General features: G+C 60.2%; 2 protein-coding genes across 5 annotated transcripts in view; one reads left to right on the top strand and one right to left on the bottom strand.

The window, feature by feature from the left end:
- Window positions 1-14: 14 nt before the first annotated feature.
- Window positions 15-21,286, bottom strand: part of RABL6 (RAB, member RAS oncogene family like 6) — a 21,800-nt gene continuing 528 nt past the window's right edge. Inside the window, exons 2-15 of one of the 3 annotated variants that reach the window (XM_032478921.1) lie at window positions 13,173-13,307; window positions 11,645-11,692; window positions 11,025-11,077; window positions 10,162-10,253; window positions 8,137-8,277; window positions 7,516-7,621; window positions 5,986-6,089; window positions 3,957-4,276; window positions 3,583-3,733; window positions 2,401-2,616; window positions 2,091-2,328; window positions 1,594-1,765; window positions 795-853; window positions 334-683 (exon numbers count right to left, since the gene is read on the bottom strand). In XM_032478921.1, the coding sequence (XP_032334812.1) occupies window positions 489-683; window positions 795-853; window positions 1,594-1,765; window positions 2,091-2,328; window positions 2,401-2,616; window positions 3,583-3,733; window positions 3,957-4,276; window positions 5,986-6,089; window positions 7,516-7,621; window positions 8,137-8,277; window positions 10,162-10,253; window positions 11,025-11,077; window positions 11,645-11,692; window positions 13,173-13,307 (2,030 nt within the window). In that variant the 3' untranslated portion in view covers window positions 334-488. Of the gene's footprint in view, window positions 684-794; window positions 854-875; window positions 1,266-1,593; window positions 1,766-2,090; window positions 2,329-2,400; window positions 2,617-3,582; window positions 3,734-3,956; window positions 4,277-5,985; window positions 6,090-7,515; window positions 7,622-8,136; window positions 8,278-10,161; window positions 10,254-11,024; window positions 11,078-11,644; window positions 11,693-13,172; window positions 13,308-21,286 lie in introns of those variants that run through there. The other 2 variants (XM_032478920.1, XM_032478922.1) reach the window with 2 other exon arrangements.
- Window positions 20,818-21,286, top strand: part of LCN15 (lipocalin 15) — a 23,274-nt gene continuing 22,805 nt past the window's right edge. For both annotated transcript variants that reach the window (XM_032478939.1, XM_032478937.1), the window contains exon 1: window positions 20,818-21,277. In XM_032478939.1, coding sequence (XP_032334830.1) covers window positions 21,134-21,277 — 144 coding nt within the window. In that variant the 5' untranslated portion in view covers window positions 20,818-21,133. The remainder of the gene's footprint in view (window positions 21,278-21,286) is intronic.

Below are 21,286 nucleotides of genomic sequence, written 5' to 3'. Positions count from 1 at the left end.
AGCACACACAGACGCGCAGTGAAACAGGAGAGCTTTATGGTCCGAGTGTTGAAGGAGAATGGAAGGAAACGAGTGTGGAGGGGCTCCCAGCTCGGCCTGTGCATGTGCCCAAGCTCAGGGGCAGGTGCAAAGCTGGACACCGGTTCCGGGAAGACCCTCCCCCAGGAAAGGCGCCAGCGCTGCTCAGTGTCTGCACGCAGGTGCCCTGAGGGTCCGGGGGTGCTGCTGGTCTGCAGCCCTGGCCGAGCCACAGCAGCAAGCGGAGGCCACCCGCATGCAGCAGGCCTGGGTGAGCGTGTGCGGCCGGCGGCGGCAAGCAGGGGTGGGCGGGTGACGAGGACAGCGCCCCACCCCTGTAAACAGCCTCGCAGGCCTCCCTGGCCTCAGTCCCGTCCCTGAGAAGCGCTGGGGGCCAGCTGCCCGCAGAGCAGGCAGGCCCAGCGCCCCCAGCACACACGGAGTGGGCGTGTCGCCCCAGGCGGCCAGGCCTAGAGCTCCTCGTAGTCGCCGCCCCCGCGCAGGTGGCTGCCCGGGGCTCCGCCCCCCAGGAAGGCCTCCAGCTCGTCCACCGCCGTCCTCTCCGGGCCCCGCGGCCGCCGCCGCCGCCGCCGCTCCTCCCCGCCCTCCGACTTGTCCTTGCTCCTCTTGTGCTTGCTCTTCTTCTTGGCGGCCTTTTCTTCCTCCTGGTGGTGGGAGGGGCACACCGCAGAGTCACGCGGGCGTCGGGGAGACGGCCGGCCCTGCACCCCACGCTGCCGGGCGTCGCCGGCGAGGGCTCGGGGGAGCGCAGGTACCTCTCTGCTCTTCTTCTTCTTCTTCTTCTTCTCCTTCGAGGGAGGCTTGCCCTCCTTATCTGCACGGGTAAGAGCGATGTCAGCTCCCCGTGTGGGAAGCCAGGTCCCCCCCAGGCCTCCGGACTGGTGTGGGATGGGAGGCCTGGGCTCCAGCCTGCAGTGGGCAGGCCGGCAGAGGCCTCTGCCCCAGGCCTGGGTGGGGCTACAAAGGCCGCGGGGCCCCTCCTGAAGACAGGCAGGCACTTCAGCACCAGGACAAGCCTGGGAAGGTCCCCTTCTCTCCATCACGGGGACGAGGAAGTTCCAGTACATGCTCCAGGTGACACTGCTGGGCTCAAGCAGCCCAAGGTGGAGGCGGGGGTGGGGCCAGGGAGCCGTGGAGCTGGCCAGGGCCACACAAGCCACATGTGCTCATCAGGCCTGGAGACCACGCCAGCTTCTTCCACGGAGGGCCACAAACGCAGGCCCGGCCTGAGGGCACAGAGGGGCTCTCAGCCAGCTTGTGGCAGCACTGCCTATACCCCCAAATGCCTCCTGCAGGGCCACTACGACAGCAGCCCCCAGCTGCCCATCTTTCAGCCTGGTCCTGGCCTGCAGCCTTGTGACCCCGAAAGTCTGGGATGTCATCTGAATACAGCTGGACCCCAGGCAGGACTGAGGAGAGCCTGGGACGGGGCTTCTGGCCTCGCTCCTGTGCTCTGGGGCCCCAGGCACTACGGGACAGGTAAGGGGTAAGCAATGCGCCCCCCGCAGCAGGATGGGGAGGGAGGGAGGAGGGCAAGTGTCCCGCCCCGGCTACCTTCCTCGCTGCTCTCCTTGGGGCCTGTCTCCTCCAGCCCCAACCCGAAGAGATCTGAGTCATTCTTCAGTCTGAAGGAGGGGACGGGGGCCTTTAGGGGCAGGGGTGGCTGGGCAGGGATGCCTTCCTCGTCCGTCACATCTGAGAGGTCCTCTCGCACTGGGAACTCACCCTGAAAGGAGGAGCAGGCAGGTTGGCCGCCATGCCCCCAGCAGCTGTCTCTGGACCCCTCAGGGCAGCCCCCTTGTTTCTCCAGCAGGTGCCGAGCACCGTCATGAACCCGTCTAGAGTGATGATGGCCTGAGAGTGGCGGCTATGACACCATGGCGACGCCAAGATGATAGGCTTGGCCTGGCATACAGAGCCCCTCTGGGGTCACACAGGCTGACTTCAGCTTTAGCTCTGCGAGACCCCCACTGCATTCTCATACTTTCACTTTCTGACCCCCGGCACTTTTCCTGGGCTTTGAGGCAGTGGGCACCAAGGTCGGTCCTCACCACTCTCCGCTGGGCATCTGAGTCGCTCTCAAAGTCAGGGTCATCCATGACGAAGGACAGCATCTGGGCGGCGATGGGCCCTTCAGGGTCACTCTCTGACGATGCCACCTGCTGGTCCTTCCCCTCCTCGCGCCCTTGGGAGGTACCCTCGGTGGGGGCTTCGGTGCCACCTGGCCAGCGGGGCTCTGCAGCCCCGGGAGCTGTGCCCCTGTGTGGCCTCGAAGCCTTGGTGGAGGACCTGCGGGACAAACGGGGGTCACGAGCCCAGCCCTCTGCCCCCAGGGCGCCCCTTGCCTGATCCCCAACTTACGGCTTGGTCTCTGGCTCAGAGCACTTCTTGGGGGCCAGCACAGTGGCCTTGGGGTGCCCTGCCTCCTCCTCTGCTTCCTCCTCACTGGACAGAGCAATGTGTTCCCTAGGGAGGGAGCCCATGGGCGGCTGGAGCCTGCCTGGGGGCTGGTCTTCAAGGTCCACGTCATCCTGGAAACCTGCTACCATGGGGTTTCCGCCTGGGGCCTCCTCATCGCTGCAAAGGAAGGCAGGGTGGGCAGAGGTCACGAGGAGGTGACAGAATGCCTATCCTGACCTCTGGCACCTCTGGCACCAAATGTGGGGCTGCCTCCGCCCTGGGTGCTCACGTTCATCTGGTCACAGCGAAGGGGGACCCCATTTGAGGGTGGTCCTGGGGATGGACCCCCCCGCATTGCAGCAGCAGAGCTGCAGCACAGAGGTGAGTGGGGGAGGAGGCACAAAGTGGGGCCAAGGAGAGGGACAGAGACACCCACTGGGCACTGTGGACATCTGAAGTGGGTGCCATCCTGCAAGGTGGTGGGGTGAAGGGTGTGGGCCCCACAGGTGGTGACGGGCTCTAGGGGAGGAGCACAGTGCATCTCTAGAGAGACGGTGAGGGTGGGGATGCGCGGAGCAGGGCTGACCGGGGCCTGGCTATGCAGGGAGAGTGTGCAGGCGGGGGGCCAGCAGGCCCAGGAACTGACACCAGACTCCAGGCCTAAGGCTCTCTCCCGCCCTGACTGGCCACCGCCTGGAGAGAAAACCTGGCCCCGGGGCTCCTGCTCTCACCTTGCCAGGCTCTCAAGTGGCAGCAGCCTGAGACCTCGGCGGGGAGGGGGGGGAAGAGTGCTGACAGGCAGCCCACAGGCAGCGGGACCGAGTCCCCACGCCCAGGAGCTGCGATGAGACTGCTGTGTCCTGGGCTGGCCTGATGTTCTCTGAACTGCAGTCAGACTGTGGCTGGGATCCCTGCCCCCCTTGCAGGCGTCAGGCTCATAGAACCTCGAGGCCCGGCCCATGGCCAGCAGTCCTGGGCCAGCTGGTGTCCCCCGCCCAAGCCTTCCCTCAGCTCCCCAACTCCCCTAGCCCTGCTTTTGCTCCCAAGGCCCGGAGGCAGCGCTGGGCTGCGGGGCGCCTGCCCACTCTGCTTGTCCAACACCAGGAAAGGCAGCAGGGCCCGCAGCCGAGGCCCTGCCCTGACCTGTCACTGTCTGGTGGGGCCTTGGCTCCCGCTTTCTTCTCGTCCTTCGGGGGGCCTGTGTCCTCCAGGAAGCTGCGGTCAAGGCCATCTTCAGGAATAAAATCCTCCACGTTCTGGACTCTTGCTGGGGCCTCCGCAGCTGGGACTGGCTCTGTGGACCAGACACCAGCACTCGCTCAGTGCCCACCGAAGCCGGGCGGTCCCAGGGGGAGCTCACAGGGCTGGGCCATGAGCAGGGTGGTGTGGGGCTGCTCACCCAGGAGGAAGAAGGGGGACCCTTTCCCAGTCCGCGAAGGCTCTGGGACCAGGGACACAGTGCCGCTCCCCACCTGGGATGCCTGCACTCACCTCCCAGGGCTGCTCCCAGGGCCTACCTGGGGGCAGAGGGGCTGCCTCGGCGGCTGGCGTGGTCCCAAACAGCCGCGAGATAATGCTGCGCCGTGGAGGTGGGGCGGGGGCCACGGGGTGTGCGGGGGGCAGTGGGGCCTCCGAGGGGGATGGGGGTGACGGGCAGGCCGAGGGGGCGTGGATGGGCGGCTGTGGTGCCGGCTGGGGCGTGCTGGGACTGGAGCTCCCCGTGGACACTGCGCTTGGAGGCACCACAGGGGACTGGGAGCCCGAGGACGGGCTCTGCCCGTTGGTGGCTAGCGGGGACACATGGCCACGGCTGCGTGCCTCCATCATCTCAAGGAAGCTGAGGGGAAACAGGGCAAGGGGTGAGAAAGCCGCCTTCCCTGCATCTCTTCCTCTGCGGCTCCTCGGAGGCTTCTGTTAGGGTGCTGATGGTGATGAGGTCCCCGCCCTCAGGCTCAGAGCCCCTCCCCACAACCAGAGGCCTCTGCCTGCCTTTCAAGGTTTCCCAGCACAGGCTGGCCGAGAACAAGCCCCAGGGCAAGCCCTGGGGCACCCCAGGCTGGGGTGACCGTGCACACGCAGACCGGCTGGGTGTCCTGGCTGCTCTTTAGGCACAGGCACTGGCAACACGAAGAAAGGGTGTCCTGGGAGGGGAGAGGGGAGGTGTGCGTGTGTGCGGCAGGCTTTGCCCCCATTTGTTACCTAGGCCTGAGGGGAGCTTTCAAACAAGTTCTGGGATGGAGACCTTGTAAGTGCGGATCATGGCGACACCCCTGCCGAGTCCCCAACAGCACTGCTTTCTTCCAATGGCCTAGCCCCTGGAGGCTGGCTATGGGCAGGCGAGCCTCTAGAGGTCCCTGCCATCTCCCCAGGGACCACTGTGCTCAGTGGCACCAGGTGTCCAAGGTCTCAGGCAGAGACCTGGTACCCCGCCAGGGCCATCCTGAAAACACCCTCCCCCAGAGTGACTCCTGCCACTCCCTCTCTCGCTGTTCCAGAACCAACAGCTGAAGCTGGCTCTGGGGAGACCCGAAGGCCCTGCCTGGCTGGGCCCCAGGCCAGGAGCACAGGTGGGGAAGCAGCTTGCCCCCCACCCTCAGCTCTGACATCTAGGTAATTCAACAGAACAAAGGAAACACCTGTTTTTAACGGTAGTTCGGGGTTATAACTTCCCCCTAGAAGTGAGTGCTTCTGCTAGGAGCTGCAGCACAGACGGGCTGCCACCTGCTCCGGGCGTCCTGCTGGAAGTGTGCAGGCACAGCCAGGACAACGCGCCCTCCCTCCCTCCCTCCTGCCAAAGACCAGAGGTTTAGCTCCCTCCCAAGGTCCTGGAGGTCTCTACACTGGCGTCAGTCCGGGGAACTGCGGTCAAACTAGGGATGAGGCCTCGGCTGGAAAATGTCAGGGCAGCTGGCCTTGCTGGGGCCTCGGGTGGACATACGGCTTGGGTCAGCGGCTCCCCACACCACATGCTGGGTGGCCAGCAGGCGAGGCTGGTCTGGACAGAGGACGGTTGGAGGCAGGCAATCGGAGTGTCAGTGTCTGCATCGGGCCCCCGTGCCCGCACCCCCACCCCCAGCCAGGTGGCTACCTGGGGGCAGCGGCTGCAAAACTGTTTCTGGTGGCCTGAGGGTCTCACTGTGCCCCAGTTACACCCAATCACGGCAGCAAAGCGCTCGGTGGGCAGGGGTAGCGGGACCTGGGGGTCTGCCCTGCCCCCAGCCTCAGGGAGAGTCAGCAGGAGCCCAGGATCTGCTTCTCAAGGAAGGGCTGCAGGCAGGGCGCACAGCAAGGGCCACCCTCACCCCCTCCCCTCCCATGGGGTGGAGGCCACATCCAAGGCTGAAACAACCGGATCTCTTTAAGCAGCACGACTCATCCCAACGGAGGGAGCTACCCGGGCTGGGCGGCATTCCCACTGCTCTCCGGCTAGGCACAGACCCAGGCTCAGGACCTCCAGCCTGGCCCCCAGGGCACACTTGCCACCTTTCCGGCAGAGCCCTGCCTGCAGGTCTAACCTCCAAGGGCAGGCCCCTGGGGCCGACGTACATGTCGTAGTTCTGGTCCTCCGTCTCCTGCTGCACCGACAGCTCCTCCAGCGTGGCGTCGATGTCCAGCTGGTTTGTCTCCAGCTGCCGCAGCAGCGTCTCCCGCTGCAGGAAGTAAGCAGACCCCTGAGCAGGGAACGTCACCACGGAGGGCTGCCCCTTCAGCCTTGTGGCCCCATTCAGCCAGCCAATGACCAACAAGGGCTCATGGAGCTGAGCCGCAAGAGTTGGGAGCTCCCTGTGTTGCCCAGGCGGCCAGCATGACGCCCCGGCCACTCCGTGGGGCTCCAAGGGCAGATGTGCTGTGAGCAGACCGCCCAGGGACAGCGCCCTGGTCACACAGGTGCCCCTGAGGTTTAAGAGGCCCCGGTGCTTGCTGAAAACTGCCTTCCTGCGTCTCCGGGACCAGCCGGGGTGCGCATACGCCTCAGCTTTGGGGCTCAGACCTCACGTGCGCCTCAGCACAGCTTTCAACAGTGGGACGTCCTGAGGTCCCACCTGCGATGCGAGGGGCTGTCGGTCGCCGCCCCGCACCCACACCGGGGGGGCTTTCCTTGCGATCTCTGTGCACGTTGGACTTGGATAAAAAGTTAAAGGGATCCTTAGAGCAATGCAGAGGGACACCCAGGGTCCCAAGGGAAAGACTGGGTGGAGGGTGCGGCACATGTCTGCGAGATCCGGATGCACTGAAAACGCCCGCCGCCCCACGTCTCTCCAAGAGGACAAGAGGAAAGGAGAAGTGGCTGTGCCCCCGAGTGGGCTCTGTGTCCTGGAGAAAGGACAGAAACCACTGTGGCTGTAGGAGGGCCCTAGGTCAACACCCCAGTGACTAGCTGTGTGGGTGACACGTGTCCCCGCTTGTGACAAGCAGGGCAGTTGGTCTGTGGTCTTGTGCCTGAAATCCCATCACCCACCTAAGACCAGACAGACCCTGAGTCAGGCACGTCTCAGGGCTGTCACAGCCCAGCGCAGAGGGCCGGTGAGAGGGCCCACCAACCTCAGTTCTGTGGTCTTGACGGAAGCACCGTGGAAACATGAGACCCTGAGACTAGGGGGAACCGAGCCAGGGCCCAAGAATCCTGTCCTTCTCTGCAGCCTTCCTGTCAGTCTAAGACCACTCCAAAACAAAAGAGCCACTAAAACAACAGAAAGCTGCAGACCAGGTGGAAGGAGAGACTTCTCGAGCTCATTGCTTCTGCTCCTGCCAGACTGGGGCCAGATCCACAGCAGGGGACACAGTGGCCCGGCCACAAGGGGGATCAGACGGGCCCTGTGCTGGGGCTGCGCACACATCTGCGGTGAAGATGGACTGGCGCAGGGGCCAGTGAAGCTCCCAGGCAGGGGTCAGCGCAGAGGCGAGGGGTCACAGTGCCCACTGGTCCAGGTCAACGGTCCTCAGACCGAGAAGGACATTTAAGGACCCGTGTCCCCTTGTGCTGGTCTAGGTCTCCGGCCAGCCTGGCAGGGCCCTAACTGGTGGCCCCACCCCCTCATGCCACGCCGCACCGGCCGGCCCCGCAGGCGGGCGCACCTGAAGCTGCAGGAACGGGATGTTGAAGAACCTGTGCAGGTACTTGAGGCCGAAACTGTTCTTCATGGACGACTCGGCGTAGCGGAAGTAAGAGGAACCCGGAGGCCTGTTTGCCAAGAGGACAAAGACACAGGGACAGGGTGGCAGGGCCAGCACCGCACGCAGGCCGGGCTGTCTCCTGCAGGCGCTCCCGTCAGCTGGCGCCCACCAGGTGATGCCGGGACTGGGCTGATGTGCCCCCATCCGCCCCAGCAGGACTCCGCTGCGCCACGCCTGACCCTGGCTCTAGCCTGAGGCATGGAGGGAGGCCGCTCCGCCTGGCACCTGGGGCTGCTCAGTGCGGGGAAGCCAGTACCCAACCCCCGCCCTGCCCTCCCTCCAGCTTGGCGCCCCCTCCCTGAGCTTACCACCACACCCTCCATCTCAGCCTGGGCCTCTCCAGCCTCCACGGGTCCTGCCAGCATGGACCGGAGGGCCGGGTGTGGGTAGCGCAGGGAAGCTGGGGGTGGGTCAGAGGGCCGGGGTCACGGGGTTGTGCAGCTGGGCGGGGCCAGGGCTCGAGGCAGAGGAGGGCCCAGGCGGGAGTGCCCAGGCAGACAGGCTGCGCAGCCGGGCACCCACCTGTCCAGGTGGTCGATGAGGTCACGCACGTCGTTGGGCAGGATGACCCGGTGCTCGCCCATGTCGCGGTAGTTGCCCAGCACGCACACCGGCACGTGCGTCGGCACTTTAGGAAGCTCCCGGAGGATGTAGTTGAAGGTCCTCAGGAGGCGCATGTGGGGGGAAGACGAGCCTTAGCTTTGGCCTGAGACCCCCGCCCACCCCCACAGCCTTGGGGAAGTGCGTGGGCGCCCGGATCAGCACCCCACCAGCACCCTCCCGTGTGAGAATCAGGGGACCACCCAGTGGGTGCTCTTGGACCCTGCAGATCCTCCCGCCACCACATCCCACAAAACAGCCTTAGGTTCTGCCTCCCGACACATGTCCTCCCTCGATCTGTCTCTACAGCCCAGGGCTCTGCTCTCAGTGGGTGTGGGGCTCACACCTGTCTCCCCATCGGCATGAGCGTGTGGGAGAGCCGGATACAGCAGCGCTGCGTCTGCAGCCTGAGTTTCCTCCTATTCACACGCAGTGCTTTACTACCCTCAGAAGGGCCGAGCGTGTCTGCCACCCGTCCTGGGGGAGTCTCCTGCCCCTGCCGTTAGGTGCACTCAGACACCAGCTGCTGTGCCAATGGCTGCGTCGGTGGCGTCCCCCCTGCTTTCCTTCTGAGTGACGGGGCTCTAGACCATGTCTGCACCGCCTCCCACCTCATCAGAGCTGAGTACCGGGTGTCCAGGGTCCTGGGATCCAAGAAGCTGCCCAGCCCCCAGCCCAGGACCACCTGCCCACTGGACACCAGCCCCTGGGCCTCACAGGCACACGTGGTCCCGCTCTCCCCATGGGGTCCTTCTGGCCTTCGGCTCACAGCTCGTCTAGCCGAGGCTACAGGGACATGAGGCTGACATGACCACTAACAGTGCCCAGGCCAGACTCCACCTAGGAACAGCCCTGCCCATCCCCACCCCCCGTGGGAGCCGAGGAGGCGGGACTGCTGCTTCTCACAGGTGTGAGCTCGCCAGGCCCCACCCTCCTACTCCAGGTGGTCCAGCCTCCCAGAGGCCTCCCAGGTGTGCTGGTGGGCAGTCCACTGCGCGTCCCTGCAGGCGGGAGGGCGGGTGTGGGGCCCCGTGGGCTGTGGCCGAGGCTGGCGCAGCTGTGACAGATCCCTGGGACCTGAGCCCCTGACGGGAACCCTAGGGCTGGCGTGTGAGTGTGCAGGAGATCTACCAGCCCAGCGGAGGCGTGAATGCATCCTGAACAAAGGCGTGCGTGGTTACAGCTCAGTGTCAGAGCGACACCCAGAAGAGAGCCTGGCTAGCCCCCGCAGTAGTTTCTGGTGACAGGATGGGTTTTCCTGTGAGCACCGGTGACCCAAGCAGTAACAGTAATACAACTCAAGCAAACTTCGCTGGCCACTCCCAGAACAAGCCGTGGGCTCCGCCCTCAGCATCCTTCAGGACTCCCATTTTCGGTGGTGTGCAGGCCTGAGACTGCTGTCCCAGGAAGGCTGGTCCACAAGGCTGGCCCTTGGCTGGTCTGGGAGTAGGGGGCCCGGGCCCGGGCAGCGGGTCTCCAGCCACGTGACTCAGCGCTCGATGGAGAGGACCCTGGGCGCCGGCGAGGCTGTCTGCACATCCGCCCGCACCGCTCGCCTGCTGACCCTGCTCTGCAGCCTCCACCGCGATGGACATACGTGTGTCCTGCTGGCAAGTCCAAGAGCATGGGGGTCTTGGGAACCCCCAACTCATGGGAGCCACTTGCTGATGCCACATTTTAGACAGTGTTTGCAGGAAGGGCTGCAGGGCCATGGAAGGCGAGGGCCTCACCCACCCCGGCCTGCGGCACAGATGTGGACACCCCGACCTGGCCCCAGATACACATGCTGAGATGCCGGGACCTCCAGGCCGGGGTTCTGTGCGGCCGGACGGCCAGCAGGCACTGCCCGTGGCTGGCCCTCCAGAAGCCCTGTGCACCATCACTGACGCCGGCACAACCACCACCGTGGGCCTAGCAGGCGGCGTGGTGCCGGGAGCCGGGCCTCACCACTGCTTGGTGATGTCGAACATCATGACCACCCCGCTGCAGTTCTTGTACACGTCCAGGAACTCGGCGTCCAGGGCCATCTCGGACTCTGCCTGGGGACAGGGGGGACCAGGCATGAGACGGTGCTCCAGGCTGGGCCCCTCGGGTGAGCACCCTGTCTCCTGGAAAAGGCTGAACAGGGCTCTGATAACTGAAAAGACAACAGTTAGTTTCATTTTGGAAAAAAAGAAAAATGTAAACGCAACATCGTCTAGCGTGGAGAACACACTGTGCCTGCCCTCTCCCTGGGGTCCCTGCGCCACCGAGGCTGGTAGCACCCTGCCCTCAGGGCTTGCAGACTCTCCACCATGGGTGCACATGCCGGAGCAGGCACGCTGGGGCGGCTGCAGGGCTAGGGGCAATGGAAACACATGCCCAAAAAGGGCCAGGGGCCACTGAACCTTCCTGCCCTAAGCGGGAGCCTGCCCGTGGACAGGAGAGAAGGGTCCTTGGAGACCGAGAGAAAGCCCCCCAGACGGGCAGGAAGCAGTGGCAGCCACAAGGAGCACCTTGCCGGAGCCACACCTGAAGGCAGGGCCTGTGCTTTGAAGGGCCGAGGCCACTGTAACATGGACACAAAATTCGGCCAGTTCGCCTAAATACCTCTCAGTCACCCCAACTCCGTGCGGCGTCTGGCACGTGTGGCAGCAGCTCAACCCAGGCACCCTGCAACACGACACGGGCAGCACAAGGTGGCCCCGAGTCCACCAGCACCAGTGGGGACCCCGGGAGGGCCAGGCCGGCAGGCGGAGGGGTCTGAAGAGCGGGGCCGGCTCACCCCCACCCCCACCATTGTGGGCCACATGGGAACAGACACTGCTTACCTCCTGGGGGTCATTCTCCATCTTCAAGCCGTCGCCTCGCTTTTTGCATTTTCCTTAAGAAAAGAGACCAAGTTATGGGGTGGAAGTGCTGGGCAAGGAATGCCTGAGTGGGGGGCAGCCCCCCCTCCAGCAGACGCCTCGCTCAGCAGCGCTGGAGCCCCGGAGCTGCGCCTTCTCAGCCCGCACAGCAGCAGCCCCACGGGAGGCAGGACGCAGCCTGCCCCGGGAGGCCTCCCACACAGTTCCAGCCGCCCCCATTCAGATGCAGTGCTTCCTTCCCAGACTGACAAGGACCCCGCCCTGGGCCAGCCCTGCCCAGCCTTCGAGGCCGTGGAGGGCCCCTGAGCTGGTGCCCAGGATGGACGAGCTCGGCTTGGGGGTAAGAACCCAGCGCCATCACCATCCCTCCCTTCGTCTCAGGTGCTGAGTGAGGAGGAAGGGCTGTGTCACCCTGCGAGTCCCGGAGAGACAGCACGCCAAGACAAACACCCAAACAAACAGGAGTTTATGAAAAAGCCGACCTATGAGGAGGACAGGCGGACGAGGGCGGACAGCGTGCCTCTCACGGAACAACAGCAGCACAACAGAGAAAAGCACGTTAACAAGAAGACGCAACTTACCTTTGTCAACGACATCCCAGACTTCAACTTTCACGATGTCGTCGGTGGCTGAAATAAGGGGAAAGAGTAAGGTCAGCTCCCAGCGCGAGCATCTGCTTCACGAAGACGGGCTCCCAGGGGCGGTGCGGATGTCGCCGCCCCCACCCTGCACCGCCCCTAGGGGCGCGCCCCCGCCTGCCCAGGACGCCCCTCCCTGCAGTGCAGTGGGGCCTGGCTCCTCCCTGGGCTTTTGCTCAGGTCTCAGTGAAGGATCTTGGCCCGCCCTCAGCTGACACTGTCCCCATGTCCCGGAGGCCTGCCCCCAGCCAGGCCCACACAGCCAGGAGGGGTCTGCACCCAGAACCCAGGCCTCCGCAGGCCCACCGGGGGTGCGAGCCCTTGGCGCTGCAGTGGATGTTATTGGGGCTGACTGCCCTCCCAGCTCCACTCCATGTCCATGACCGGCCTCGGCTTCATTGTGAGGGAGGTCGGGCGATCAGCAGGGAGAGCCAGACTCTCCAGGTGTGGGTCCTGCATCACGCTTCTACCAGAATCCTTTGGAGGCCAAGGCCAAGTGGAGCTGGCTTGGGACAGGCCCTTGCAGGCCCACCTTTCGCTTTTATGGAGAGGCCATGTCCATGGTTGTTTCCCAGTCATGCAGTGACCACTGCACCTCTCCCGAGGCAGTGTTCTCTGCTCCATGGGAGCTGAGGGCCAGAGGAGCCGACTCTGAACGGCTAGTCTGGGGTTCAGGCCTGTGCCACACCTCCAAGCAGTGAGCCAAGCACAGGGACAGTTGGCTCACTCCCCACCCCGAGGATTCCGCAGGGGAAGGGACGACGTGGGGAGCTGCTTCTGTGCAGCTGGCAGGCAGGGCGATGCTGAGTCCACGCTGCTGTCCTGGGACGCACTGGACGTCACTAAGAGGGAGTCAGACTCCCACAAAGGCCCCAAGTGTCCTGCTGGCGGCCCACTGGCTAGTTTTTTTAATGGAAAGGAATGTTTAAAATGGCTCAAAGGCCTTTTGCTTTTATGATTCTTAAACATGCAAAGTGGCTTCTCTGCTTCCCACAAGGGTGCCACATGGTCAGAGGAGTGCAAGTTCCGGCCCACCGGGCTACCACCGGGAGGCCGCAAAGCGATCTTGCAAACAAACCACCTCCAGGACCCTGCAGGGTCGGGCACTTCACAACTGAAGCCAAGAGCTGGGCCTCAAGGGCAAGGAGCCCCTTCTGCTTCCCTGGGGCCCGGTAAGCAGACTGCAGCAGGGGTGTGTCCCCGCCCAGAGGGGTCCCCCCCAGGACACCTCGTGTGTTAACCCAGGAGTGTCTGCCTTTCCAAGGTCTCCAGGATGAGTGGGCCCAATGGCCCAGCTCCCCAAGGGACTGAGTCTCCATGGCAGAGGGGACTCCCACGTGTGTGCAGTGTTTCCATGACAACACTAGGTGAGGGGAGGCGATGGCAGGAAGGCACCCCCCACCCCAAGCCGGGGCACTGTGCCCGCGCGGCCTCCTGGGAAGTGCCTGCCCCCGCAGCGCCCCGCCCTCACTTTTGTAGTTCCAGTGGATGCTGGTGACCTGGATCTCCTGCGTGGGGATGTACTCCTCCACGAACTTCTTGCCCTGCAGCCGGTGCCACAGCGCAGTCTTGCCCGTGTTCCTGTCTCCTCGGATCACAATCTTCACTGGGGGAACAGGACAGATCAGGGAAACAAATCAGACCAAAGAGCTCCTGCGCACAGACGGCGGCCTGAGTGGCGGGCTGGCCGGGGAGCTGGTGAGGGCGGGCTGGCTGCGAGCCCCCCCCCACCAGGGGACAAGGCTGTCAGGGCTCGGGGCGGGAAGGCCTGGCCCCACCCTCCCTCCCCGGCCCCTGAGGCACTTCTCCCCAGGCAGGTGGTCTGACCACCAGAGGACTCTGCACCCACAGGAAAGCAGTCTTCCCAGGGCCGGCGCCCCGGGGGCCTGGGGCTCTCAGGCGCAGGCGGGGGTCACCACCGCAGCACCCTTGGTTCTTACGGTCTGCTCTTAACCTACTTCCCCACAGCCCTGGCACTTGAAGCACACGAATGTGCAGAATGCCGGGCTCCTGGAGACCACGCGCGGGGTGGAGACCACACGTGGGGTGGCAGTGAGAAGCCTGCACCCTCCTGTGCTGGCTCATCAAGTCTTTAGGAGCGGCCGCCTGCGTGTGGGGCGTGAGTACGGCGAGAACCGGCGAGAACCAGCCCGTAGGCAGCTGCGTGTGCGCGAGGACGGAGCAGGTCGGGAAGGGCCCACACCGTGCCAGTGGGACAAGTGGGGATGGGAGCACAGGGGCCAGGTCTTGAGGCCCTGCAGGAGGGGACTTCCCGCTGCCTCAGTGAGAAGGCACGGGGTTCAGCAGAAGAGTGTTCTGGAAGGATGATGGGCGGCTAGTGCCATGCAGAGCCCACCGGCAGGGGAGCGGTGGGAGAGGAGCTGACAGCCTTTGGTGGAGGGTGGACCTCAGGGGAGGGAGATGGGGTCAGCAATGACTCTGAGGTCCTGGCCCAAGAACAGGTATGGATGGTGTCCCCGTCAGCGAGACGAGCAGCCCGTGGTGAGCAGGAGGGGCTTCTGGACCTCCAGCAGACGCAAAGAGCTTGGTCGGGGAGCTTGGATCGGGCCGGAGCTCCCTGAGCAGCCGAGCAGGCCGAGCAGACAGTCGACGGTGCTCCTGCCTGGGCCGGCTGTCCTGGCACCTGACCTGGCCAAGCTGCTCCTCCCCGCTCCGGCCACTGCCCAGCTCCTATTTCAAGGCCCCTCTGTTCTCAGGGACACTTCTAGGAACCTGCCCACCTGGCTCTGCGTCCCCGGAAACCCCGCTCCAGTCAGCAAGGCGTGTCAGTTGTCAAACTTTAAACCTCTCTGGTCCAATCTCAGGGACGCCCCTCTCCCACCCTCTTTATCATGCCGCCAGAGAGGGCACAACTGGCCTCTGTTCTCAAGGTCACAGGCAGCCTGGCCCTGAGTCTGGCCAGGGGCCAGACATGACCTAGGAGAAGAGTCCAGACGTGTCCCTGATGGAAACGCAGCTCTGGGAATGACCTGGGTCCGAGCGGGCACCGAGCTGGCCTGCAGGGGGTGCTCGGCGCGCACGGGGTCCCGGCAGGAGCCAGGATAGACAGACAGGCTGCCTGCAGCCCAGCCCTGCCGGGGCAGGCCCCCACATCCCCAGGAGACCACTGGCCAGGCCGAGCGAGGGGGACAAACCCAGCATGTCAGCCTCCACGTCTTCCTAAGAGCCGGCCGGGGCGCCCCCTGTGTCCGTGGAGCTGGACCTTGCCTGCTTCTTAGCGCCGGCTTCCTATTTCCTGCTGCGGTTTCTTATCTTCTCGGAGCTTCTGGGAGGCAGGTCTGTTTACTTTCCAAGTTACTTCGTCTTTTTGTGTAGTCTTTAGATTCCTGCTTACACTTTCAAACCTCTTGTTTCTTTAAATACATCAAATGCACTGACTTCGCACCCTGTGAAGCCTGAAGTCCTCAGAGGCCTGGGCCAGAGGCCGGCCGGCCGGCCCGTCGCCCCCACTCACCCCACTCCCTGAGAGCTTTATCCTCGGCCCTCTTTGAGGAGATTCGGACCACCACCAGCCGGGAACCTGGGAATGCCGTGAGGAGAGTCTCCACTTGATTTGGGGGCCTCAGAGATGCTTTTGGGGCAAACCAACCTGGAGGTCACTCCCAGTGCTCGGGGGCCCAGCTGTGAGCGGGGCTTTCCCACTGGACGCCCACCCCGACCCCCAGGGTCTGGCAGGTGCCCTCCAGGAGAAGGCAGCCTCAGAGCCGCTTCCCTCCCAGCTCCCACTTCCTCTGCTTTAAAGTCAACCAAGCTCAAGAACTGAGTGACGTATTAATGTTTTTCTGCATGTTTTATTCAGACCTTCAAAAATGTTTCTAGAAGCAGGGCTGCTCAGGTTACCGGCTTGCTCGTACTGCCTGAAACAGAAGCTGGCTGCTGCGGGAAAAGCCAGGGCTAGTCTAGTGTTGTTTTCTGCACATAAAAGCATCCTGACAAAAAGAAACTGGCATTCCTGATTTCGTGTTAATTTTATAAAGCAAGGAGAGGCTTTCTGTCTGCCTCTCCCCCTGTACTTTTTATTTATGTGTGTGGGGGTGGAGCTCCACACACAGACACGGACTTCAGTGAAAGTGCGGAGGCTCTATCTTGGCCAGGACTGTAAAAGGAGCGCCCCTGGCGTCTCTCACTACATACAGGTGCGGGCTGTGGGAGATGCCCTCGAACGGGTAGACATCTCCTTCTGCTGTTCCTACTTTGCTAAGAAGTGGGCTTTTCTCGTTTTCTTTCTTTTCTGTTTTTTTGTAAATCACGGATGAGTTGAATTTTATGAGGTCTCTGCCTTATCCCCACTGAGATCATGCTTTTCTCCTTAACCCACTGGTAAGTCTTACGTATCTTCTGGTAAACAGTCCTCGTGTCTGGGGTGGTCCTGCCTGTCCCAGCATGATAGCTAGTTACTACTGACATTCTAGTCCAGATCCGTTTCCTGATGCCCTGCCAGGCACTCACACCCACGATCACAGGCGAGAGGCAGTCACTCTCCAGCTGTCCGGTCCTTGCTCTGACATTGACAGTTACCGCAATGGACGCGCAGCGCCTCTGCCCACGGCACCGGCTCAGCGCTCTGCTCTCCGAAGGGCGGGCGGGCCTCCCCAGACTCTCTGCTTCTCGTTGGGTCAGTCTCTAGGATGCTGTCCTGAGTTTTCAACTTACTGGCACAAAGTCATTTGTAACATTTTATGTTCTAAAACTTTGTAGCGTGGCTGTGTACTCTTCAGCATCCATGATACCTGCTTTGTCTTTCTAACTGACCTCCGCAGAGGCCTGCGTCCTTCCTTAGCCGTGTGCACACCCCGTGTGTTCTGCTGGTTCTTTCTAAAACCCACCTGCTGCTGCTTCTCTCTTTGCCATTTCCTTCCTTTGACTTTATTGGGGATTCTCCTGTTCTTCTCGTACGTTTTCAAGCTGTATTCCCAAGTCAGTGACCACCACGAGTATGTGGGGCATTCATTATCACTGAATTACAAATACTTCTTTGACCTGTAAATTACTTAAAATATTTTTAAGTTTCCCCCAAACCGCTGCCTCTTTTTGTTTTTCATATCCAACATTACTCGCTGAGGCCGCAGACCGTGGCCTTTAGGGGACATCCTCTTAGGTGTCTGTTGAGATCGCTGGTTCTCAGGAGCTCTCTGGTTTTGGGGGGAGCAGGTGTCTGCTTCTTCACTGAGGCGCCGCTGACCCTTCTCACGCTGGCCCCGCCGGCTGCTCAACGCCACCACGGCTCCAGCTAAGGGACTGTACACGGGGGGCAGCCTCCTTGTGGCTGACCTTCCCTCCTGCTTTGCCTCCACAGCCCTGCTTCCAGCCCTCTGACGGTGTCGTGCTGGCTGGGCTGCTTGCGCACTGCGCAGCCAGACACAGGTCTCCCCGCAGACTCTCTCTTCTCTCTCTCACCCGGTGAGTCTGCTTGTTCATGGGCACCGGGGGTGGTGGGGGCGGACAGAGGCAGGGAACCCAGCCCCAGTGCGTGTTATCATTTCTAGTCACTGCCGCCCCCACCTTCCTGCCTTCTTTCTCATTGGGCAAGCTTTTTTTCAGTGCCTTTTCCCACCTGGTATTTCTTTGGCAGATCTGCAATCATTCCTATTCTCTGAACAGTAATCTTAATAAATGTCTCCATCCTCCACTGCACTAGCACAAGGACTGGTGGCGGACGCCTGTCCGCTGGTCAGCTCCAGCTGGGCTGGGTGCTGACTGTGAGTGTTCTGGCTTCTCCTTCCACACCCACACCGGTCACTGTCACGTGGCCACTGTGACCGAGACTTACGTACCTGTTTCCGTGCTGACCTGCACCCTGTCAGCCTCCTCTACCCCAGAGCCCCACGTCCGTCTGAGTGGAGCACGTCCTCCAGGTTTACTTCCGCGGGAGCCTCTGCACGGGAGCCACCCACTTTAGGGTGGAGCTGGGATTCATGCTGCTCCCTCTGGAGTAACTGCCTACTTGGTGCAGATTTCCAGGCTGACCGGGACCTTCCCGCAGGAACATTTCCACCACTGTGGCTGTCAGCTGTGCGCTCAGGTTCCCGGCTGTCCCTCTGAAGGCAGTCTGTTTGCTCTGGTTGCTTCTTTTTCATTTTGATGTTCTGAAATCCCAATGATGTGTTCAGCTCTGGAAGCTGTAAAACCCCAGACTTGGACTCCATGGAGTTTCCTGTACTTCGTAATCTACAGAAAAGACTCAGTTTTCATTTCTCCAGTAACCACCCTTCTCCATCCTAGCGATGCTTTCCTTCCGAAACAGATCGCAGGTGAGCCAGGACCTGCCTCATGCCAGGCCACGCATCTCCCTCTGGGGCACCACCTCCCTCTCCCGCTGGGTGTCGTGCAGCTTCGCCTGCCTGATAGCTTTTTGCTTTAGTGACCCCGCTTTTCCATTTTCGGAGGCTCCCTTTGGCTCTTTTTCAAACACAACTTGTCTGTTCAGAGTATTGATGTAATCTGAGAACAGTTTCCTTCTTTTGTATCTTGACCAGTTTTAACATATATTTGCTTCTCTTCACCTGAAATCCTTTTAAAATTTGAAATTTATTCTTCAAAAAAGACAATCAGGGTGAAAAAGAATATGAAAATGAATATATGTATATTCATGTATGACTGGAGCATTGTGCTGTACACCAAAAGTTGACACAACATTGTAAACTGACTATAACTCAATAAAGTTAATCAGAAGAAATGCTAAAATGCCAGAAATAAATAAAATAATCTGATTTCACCCATTAAAAAAGTAATCAGACTCTACTTTTAAGTTAAAAAGTCAAATCAATCTCAGAACCTTAGACACCGGCTCAAATTAACTAAATAAGTGATGCAGTGGAAAACCAGATTCACCCACGAAGTGATAAGACGACCTTTACTTAAGAAACAAGTGGCAAACTAGCTGTTTTACTGAACAGATTAACTCTCTGCCTCTATCCTATGTCTTTTCTTTCAAAGTGAAGCCACAGTGCAGAAGACACCAGGATCTACTACAAAACCTCACCATCTTTCCTGCCCCCTGACCCGATAGTAATTCACTCACATTCCCACACGTTTCCAATAAAATAGGGAATCTTTAAAAAATATTTTCATACCACCCCCCCACATTTGTTTTATCTTGGATACAAATGATGCAATCACGCTGCAGGAGACACAATATAAATCCCAAAGGTGCCCTTTCATCGGGCCACCAGCAGGGGTCGCTCGACTCCCAGAGGGCCCACTCCAGTGCGTCTCCCCCCACCCCACCCCACCCCACCCCACCCCACCTCCCTGCAACACGGCAGTTGCTCAGGGCCCTCTAAGGTTCTGGTTCACAAAGTCCCCAGGACGGCAAGGTGGGCCCCAACCCAACCCCAACCCGGCGCTACTTCTCGGCCCTCAGACAGGTTATCTGGTTCCATACACGTCATGTTTAGTGCCTCCTGTCCGCCTTCCCGGAATGCAAGCTTCACAAGGCGGAGACTGCCTGCTTTCTCACAGATGAACACTCATCACTGATGGACACTCAATAAATATTTGCTAAATAAATGAACACTAGGGAAGGAAAACCTATAAAGGAAAATGTGGCAGATCATGGGCAGCAAAGGCTCGGGAATTTGCAAATCGGCCTTGCTGGGCAGGTCAAGTAATCTGCCAAACTGTTTATTTCCAAAGAAAAAGCTCTTACCCTGAAACCAACCTTTCAAAGGTTTCTCGGTAAGGAAGTGTCTAACCCCATTTTAAGTTCTAGCACTGAAATCTGACTAGCCAGGACTCAGCTGTCCCAATGCCTGGAGGCTTTCTTGATAAGGATGCAGTCGTGAGCAAGGGCAGTCTGGATGAAATCCACAAGACTGACCGGTGCTCCGTCTCTGCACCAAACACAAGTGGGTCAAACAGCAGGAGCTGACCAGCTCAGACAGCATTCTTGCGCTCCACGTGCGGAGGACTTCCATATCAAGAATGTGGTCCAACGTTCCATGCAGGTTTTGATTATCAGTTTGAAGTGAACGCTGGGACTCTGCGTGTCACAGGCATCACTTCTCATCACAGCAGCAGAAGAGAGAATGACTCATCTGCTCAGGGACAAATAACACACCTGGTAATCATCAACTTGTACCCGTAAAAATCCTCAATCTACAATGGTCATATTGCTACTGTGGTCCCCTAAGGAAGATATCTTGGAAATCAAATACTAGAAAAGTTTTATTTTACTGACTAATAGAAGAAATAAAAAAGTTTCAGAGTTGCGTATTAGCCAAGTACAGGGCCAACATCGCCCTAAAATGGAATGCAGGTCCAGCTCTCAGGTCCGCTCACCTGCACCACCTTCCACTCACTTTGTTCCCCAAGATCAGAACCTGCCCGTCAGCTGCCTGAGGCGGATTTCTTCTCCAGAATGACTCCCATGCTGTCTCTACTTTTTACTCCCCCAACTCAGGACTAGTGAGTGTGCTCACCAGGGAGTGTTTTTCAGAAGGTGAACATTTTCCAGATCTAATTTCCAAAGGACTAGAATTGAAATTTTAAAATAATACCATAAGTAATAAAACTAAATAAAAGAACCAAATGTAGATTCTAAAGATTTGTGTAAATGAGTATTTTGAGTTATTATTCCCTTCTTTGAATCTGAGACAAATACATACAAAATTGGGTAGAATACATGTAAAACAATCTTTCTTTTAAACCCAAAGTCTTTCCAGTCAGTTTCTTAATATGCTACACTGTTAACCGAAATACAACATCACAGAGACTGGAAGCCTCCCACCACTGAAGTGGCAAAGAGTGGGGGAATGTCCAATATCTTGTAGCAATGTATGGAAATACTTAAGAGAAAAATAATTTAAAAGCCAAGAACAACATAAAATCTTTATATACTGCTAGCAAAGAGCCAGCAAGATGCAAAAACTTCAAAGAGGTCAAGAGGACAGTCAGCGTCTAGGAACTACACAATTTACATAATTTATAACAGGGGACTGGAAACGTCCCCGGGCTCTCTGGGCATCTGGTAATGACTCCTCCCTCACGCAGAAGAAAAGTCTCTACAACAAGAAGTAAGGATCCCCGTGCGTTCTGGAGCTTTCCTAAATATAGACCCTACAAATGCTTCTTTAAGGGGGGGGAGGGGACAAGAACGTGTGGCGTCGCCGACATTCCCTCTCCAAACTGAACATGAAGTCCACAGAGAAAAATCCCACACCTCAAACCACCGGAGTCGGCGGAGTCCTCCGCTCCTGCGCGTGACCACCCAGTTCACGGACGGAGAGCCCCACCACCCACTCAAGAGGTGTCACAGACCACACAGCTCTCCCCACATTATGTAAGAATCCCTCTTAGACGAGGTCACCGAGGCCAATCGGGGTACCGCAGACGCAACACAAACCTCCTGGACGAAATCTGACTGTGCAGAGTGATCGCACGAATTTCCTATCGTGCCAGCATTCCTCCGGGATGACCCACAGGTCAGAGGGGAGCGCTGCGGGCCAAGGCGCCCACCCTCCGGCCCTGGAGTCCTCTAGGACCTCGTCTCCGGCCAGCATCACCTCCCGACCCCAGATGAACGCCCCTGGGGCGCCCGCAACCTGCCCGGCACAGGTAAGCGCT

This window comes from Camelus ferus, chromosome 4 (assembly GCF_009834535.1).
Source record: "Camelus ferus isolate YT-003-E chromosome 4, BCGSAC_Cfer_1.0, whole genome shotgun sequence".
Taxonomy (NCBI): domain Eukaryota; kingdom Metazoa; phylum Chordata; class Mammalia; order Artiodactyla; family Camelidae; genus Camelus; species Camelus ferus.
Note: the sequence above shows the minus strand (reverse complement) of the source record. Positions and strands in the feature narration are given on the sequence as shown.